General features: G+C 39.7%; 1 protein-coding gene across 2 annotated transcripts; it reads left to right on the plus strand.

Moving 5' to 3' along the window:
* The first annotated feature begins 196 nt into the window (after window positions 1-196).
* On the plus strand, window positions 197-5,433 carry LOC144659642 (uncharacterized). 2 transcript variants are annotated; one of them, XM_078520130.1, is made up of 3 exons: window positions 197-2,131; window positions 2,794-2,959; window positions 4,680-5,433. In XM_078520130.1, the coding sequence occupies exons 2-3, from the start codon at window positions 2,811-2,813 to the stop codon at window positions 4,939-4,941; spliced, it is 411 nt and encodes a 136-aa protein (XP_078376256.1). In that variant the 5' UTR covers window positions 197-2,131; window positions 2,794-2,810; the 3' UTR covers window positions 4,942-5,433. The 2 variants fall into 2 exon arrangements, with proteins under 2 accessions (XP_078376256.1, XP_078376255.1); XM_078520129.1 differs by having other exon boundaries at window positions 197-2,959.
* The last annotated feature ends 600 nt before the right edge of the window (window positions 5,434-6,033 follow it).

A 6,033-nucleotide genomic window follows, 5' to 3' on the forward strand; every position in this document is an offset into this window, starting at 1 on the left:
TGCTCACAGCGGTCAAATGCGAAAATCCAATGCCACTTTGGATTTTTTTTTCCTTAAAGATGAATTCCAGTCCGTCTGCGCTCTCGCTGTTTTTTTGGCCCCCGGGGTTTTTAAAATATGTTTTTTTTTTTTTTTTTTTTAAAAAAAATTTAAGGAAAAAATGAAAAAAAAAAAAAAAAAAAAAAAAACATTAAAGTTTGTTAGAGTTCGAAGTGAAAATGTGCAATTTTTTTGTAAGAAAACGTTCAGTAAGGGCAGTGGCAAACCAAATTACGAGCCGATAAACTACGTGGATAAAAATTATTAAATTCTCTGTGGATACGCGGCGTACAAACCTTAACTTTTTGAGACGTTCAGGCAGTTTTGGCGGGAAATGCGCGCGCGCAGTGCGTTTGACCACTGTTCACCAGGGCTGTGTTCGCAGGCCATATTGAGGCTTATTTTTAAAAAAGTTATATATGATATTGAAGGTTTCTTAAACTTATTCAAATAATTAAAAGAAGAGACAAATTATATTCAAAAGTAAAATGAAGTTAACAGGTATATATTTATCAACATTACTATAATCGATGTATTTGTATATATTCATTATTATTTATTTATTATTTATGGAGAAGGAGATATAATTGAAAAATGATTAAATACAGAGAGAGAGTCCGACTGTGACAGTTAACATTCCCCCCCCCCCCTCCCCTCGCCAAAAAATACAGTCTCAAAAAAAATATTTTAAGTTCTTTTTCGACCCCCTGGGATTTTTGTTCATCTTAATCTACGATGAAAGCTCTGTAAATGACTTAATACTGACAGCTGCCAAAAAAGGACACATTATGGTTTATTTCTTGCACCTTTTTATTTGATATGCACATGAAAACCCCAATCCCTTCCGCTATTTTATCTTTAAGCACATTTATATATCCCTGGGTATTCCACGCCACGCTTTAATTTGCTGTGTTGAGAAAATAAATAAACGTGAAAGCATTACTCGCGAGGTTTTGTTTCATAAATCTAGGAAAATTTCCATGGCTCTTTCAGTTCGATTCCTGGGGCTCTGTTTGCCTGAAGAGAACGTTACACTTTTCTACTCTTATTTATTTACACGCCCTTTAATTTCTAGCCATGTCTTATGTTTTTATTCGTTTTTATTTTTAATACGAAGAGCTTACGTTCATTTATGAGATGAGCGATGTGAAAAAGAGTTGTTTGTCTCCATTTTAAAAGTCTTTAAATTGGGTTTAATTGTTCTGAGGTTATTTTTCTACGCAGCGCATGATTTGTTTGCATAATTTATTTATCACGGAGCTATACAGCGCTATAGGCGCAATAGGTCAGTGTCTCTGAAAAATACAGACTTGCCTTTAATTGCTTAAGCTCTTAAAACGGCTTATCTTGAAAATAATCAAAACATCTTCAGGTGTTTATCGTAAACGTATCTACTCTTTGAATACAATTCAGAATCATACCTGAACACAAATCAAACCTTAATGGATAATGATTAACTGTACAGCAGTTATTTTCGTACTTTTCAAAAATGTGATGCCAGATTTTATAAAGGAGTATTTTATTTCAAAGGGAAGAACCACGACACTTTCAAAATTCGGGAGAACTTGTTTTGGATTAAACGTCCGTTTACCAAAACATCTTGTTTTTAGTTTAAAGCAAAAAAGTCTTTGGCTTGAATGGCAGAAGAACTATACGTGTAATGAGGAATTTAGTATATCTCCTGGAAATCAACTCAATTAGTCAGATAAGTAACTCAAATCACTGATGTAAAGGCTATATATTTGATTTGGTATACGGAAGTTGCCAGAATTTGGAGCCTATGATCATTCGGAAAAAAATACGTATTTACATGCAATCTATAGATCTACAGAGCGATACTGGCATATCCACCTGTTCTGTTACGTTTTAAAATTTTGAACCCAAAAATTTTTGTTTAGATAGATCTTTTACTTTGATTTTCATTTGCCCAGTGATTCGACCTTTAACGTTATGTATTAATTATTAAATACGCGGGTGAAAATTCTAATCAGCTGCAAGTTAGAACTGAACTGAAAGAATAAACCACACGAGGCTTCCCTTGTAACTTCAATCTGAGGGGGAAGATATATCCACTAAATACGGGCACAAACAGGTAAAAATGAGTTGAGTAACACAGTTTAAGCTGCCAGTCTATTGTATCTCCAATATGAGTCAAATATATCAGGCTTTTCTAAGCCGTAGCATAAAGGAATCATTGCTCACCACGCGCGATGACATCTTCTTAGATGTTATCTAATTCAAGGGAAAGCGAAATCAGAAACTGGTTTTTAGAAGGCATTTTTCCTCAAAACGGTTCTATTTACAAATTGTAACGTTTATAATATATATCACTACAGACATAGTGGACATGTACAGAAACGACATTCATATTCAAATCCACGCAGAGAATGCAATAGCGCTGTATGTTGTTTTCTTTAGTTTCTGCATCGTTAATAGAACTAGAGACCGTGAAAAACACTTTCTTGTGACCATGGAAGGAAATAAATTACACTTGATTGCCACGAGTCGCGCGACTTTTATTAAAATAATAGATGAACAGACTTCGAGAAATTCAGACATAAATGCAGGCAATGGCGATACAATGAAGGTCTTTTGTGAGTTGTCACAGTATCATTTCTCCTTTGTCCTAATCTGGAGAAAAAGGCAATAACTGTTCAACTTTACCACCAGTACGTCGACAGTGCCCATGACAACTTTCGTCTAGGAGCTAACAGGGTCAGAAAACTGAAATTCTTATGATTTTTACTTGTTTAGTTTAGATCACAACTGCCATGAATCACGTGATTTGTGTGGGATTCCTGTGCCTCGTTTTAGCCTTGGTGTTCCTGGGATACTCTACAGCCGAAAACAACAACCGAAAAGAAAAACGAGCGTCAGATAGATCTCTTCTGAAAAACATTTTCAGTGGCAGGAATAAAAGGTATAAAATATGAGGGAAAACGTCTTTTTAAAATTCAGTTAAAAATTTCTTACAGGATAGTCTTGACTATGGACTTGGTTAGGGCTTTCCACAAGTTGCTCGAGAGTTCCCAAAAGTTGCCCGTATCCAAAGTTCTCAAAAGTTGCTCATCAAAAGTGCGTCGTGCCATCCCTGCCTTCAAAGTTCAAAATAGGTTCACGATGCAATCACAGGGAGAAATGGGGTTTAACAGGACCGAGAACATCAATGACGTACGAGTACCCCGAGGTTCAATCCATCAAGTGGGGGGGGACTACCGGGGATCCGCCGAGCCGGGCCGCGCCAGCGATGTCCCAGCCAGGATTGTGACCTGCGTCCGTCCGCGGTCACCCTGGCGACGCGTTAGACGGTTGAATTCGAACATGCGTGACGCGACCCGCACGTCTGAAGCGGGGCGGAGTGACAGTGAGAGAGTGGAGAAGGTGAGGGGGAGGAGGAGGGAGGGAAGGAAAGCTGGAGCGGGGGGAAAGATACCGCGGAGACGGGGGGGAGGAGGGAGGGGGAGGGGGGAGGGAGGGGGGAGGCGGAGGGGAGGGGGGAGCGGGAGGGCGGGGGAGGGGAATGGGAGAGGAGATGAAGAGCGGGACGAGGGAGACCGGGAGCCCGAAGGGTTGGGGGGAGGGGCGGAGGAGCACCGCCAGGGGGAGGAGAGCGACAGCGAGATGAAGAAAAAGGGAAAGGATGGAGGGGGGCGGCGGATGGGGTAGAGATTGGGGGGGAAGGAGTGTGCTCAGCGGGGAGGAAGTGGGGAGGCGAATAGAAGTGCTCGGCGCGCGGAAGAAGGACAGAGGGGACACGACAAGAAGTGGGAGGGAAGAGGGGATGACCCGTGGAAAGAAGGAAGGGTGTAGTGAAGAGAGAAGAAAAGAGTAGGTGGGGAGAGAAGAGAGGAGAGAAGGGAGGGAGAGAGGGAGTGGAGGGGTGGAGGATGTGAAGAAAGAGGAAAGTGGAAAGGAGGAGAGGAAGGGAGAGGGAAAAGTGAGAGGAAAAAAGTGGAAGGAGAAAAAGGGAGAAGGAAAAAGGCCGAGCAACTTGTGGAAAGCCCTAGACTTGGTAGTGTAAAGCCCTTAGCTACACCTTACAAGGGAAGGAAAACACTTCGCTATATTAAAGTGATTTCCCTTTGTCTTAGAAATTTTTGTTGTCTTCCGAACACACCCTCCGGTGTTTGATTTAAATTCCTATGCAAGAAATGTTCCCGGTTTGCCGTCAAATATTCAAATGTAAGAAAGCTTTGACATTGTGGCTGGAGCAGAAAGGGACAAATTGTACAACCACTGCATGTAGGCTTTTATAGATTGTGCAGAAGGAATGGAGCAAAAAGCAAATGTGAAACGAGCACGCCACGGCAAATAGCAAAGCACTTGGAGCAAAACAAAAATGAGAAAATGGTGACCACAGAAAAAATGAAAAGGATGCGCAAGCGGCAACAATTGTGATTGTTAAGTCGTTGGAGGCATACAAACGGTAGAGATGCGAGCAGCTAATTTGGACAGCTGACGGCCGTGACAAACTCGATATCAACACTGGCATAGCTTAGTTTAATTCTAAATGCCTAGTAATTACCTTAACTCGATACAAATAGCCAATTTGTTTGGGAATGTACGAACTTCTGGTTTTCTGGCATTAATTTGTGGCCAGTCAAGAGAAAATACTAAAACCCGTTTCATTTTCTCTACAGGCAGTTAAAAGAGCTTTGTGACCAGTCTTCAATGGGATGCATATTTCAGGATTTCAAGGAGAACAAGAAGCGAATGAAAAGGAAGAAGAAACGAAAGAACAGAAATAGAGTAAAGAACAACAAGAGGAAGATGGACAAACAGAAGCAAGAGACGATAGCAACTTGCCCGCACTTGGATGCCCCGACTGACGTTGAAGACGACCTAGAGGACGAGGAAGAGAACGAACAATGTCCGCAAGTTCAGCAAACAATTAACGGTTAATAATATTTATTTATTCGAGCTGGACCTGATTGATTTTAATGAAGAAAGACCTCAGGAAAAATGCTGAAAAATATAGTGTCCCAGAGCTTCTAGATTTCAAAATTTTCTTCCAAACCCCGCTAACAGCTTAAGTGTGCCTTCAACACTCACAACAGTTTACTTCGTCTATGTCAAAAGTTTGGCTACGGCCTGGTGTTTACGAGGAAACTTCATTAAAAAGACTTGGATTGTCACTGTTCTGTTTTTCTACATCGTGTAGATCTGTTTGGGTTTATGAAAGTAAAAGAATCGTTTTTGTTCTTACCCAAGACCTTGACAGGCATAAGCATCTGATATTTCAGACATTTCACTAAAGATGGAGAACGTCAGCTTTTATCTCCAAAGTTTATTCGAATATGTAAGGAAGGTATTTATCGATATATAGGCTTTTCGGACAGATATCCCTCCAAAACGATCCGTTAAACGGCCTTTAATATGTTTAAATTTAAATCATATTCCCCCCCCCCCCTTATTTTTTAGGAATCTTTTAGCTAGATGGTGTTTTTTTTTTTTTGTTTGTTTTTTTTTTTTTTTTTAACCTTAAAATAGTCTATGTAACTTATACCCTTTGTTTTGATGTAAATACTTGTAATACTAAACAACGGGCCCGCGCACAGTAAGTGTGTACTTTCCACGTTAAATAAAGTATGTATGTATGTATGTATGTATGTATGTATATATATCGATTTTCAAAGTGTTTTTTTATCGTTTTTGCCTATATCTGTTATAGTTATTAATATTAAATCCCTCTATTATTTACGTTGTTGTGCAATCTCTATTACTATTTGAAAGCAGTGAGTTTTAATCTTCTTATTGTAACCACCTGCCCTTTTTGAAATCAGCTTTCTTTTAGTTATATAGTTTATAGGGCAAGCATGTTTAAATAAAGATTTACCGTACCCTACTAAGATCTACTGTAACTTACCGAATAAATTACGTTTTTACTGTTTCCCCTCAATTTTGGGCCATCTGGTGTCAACCCCAGAGTGACTCTAGGATTCAGTGTAAACCCGCTAGCCTGCAATATTCAGTATTCAAACGAGTCACTCCTAA

This window comes from Oculina patagonica, chromosome 7, assembly GCF_052425735.1.
Source record: "Oculina patagonica isolate OP01 chromosome 7, crgOcupat, whole genome shotgun sequence".
NCBI classification, from domain to species: domain Eukaryota; kingdom Metazoa; phylum Cnidaria; class Anthozoa; order Scleractinia; family Oculinidae; genus Oculina; species Oculina patagonica.

Excerpts from the sequence above, each read along its gene's own strand:
- LOC144659642 (XM_078520129.1), top strand. The coding sequence starts at position 2,811 with ATGAATCACGTGATTTGTGTGGGATTCCTGTGCCTCGTTTTAGCCTTG. Across the intron at positions 2,960-4,679 it reads TTCAGTGGCAGGAATAAAAG|GCAGTTAAAAGAGCTTTGTG; the intron begins GTATAAAATATG and ends TTTTCTCTACAG.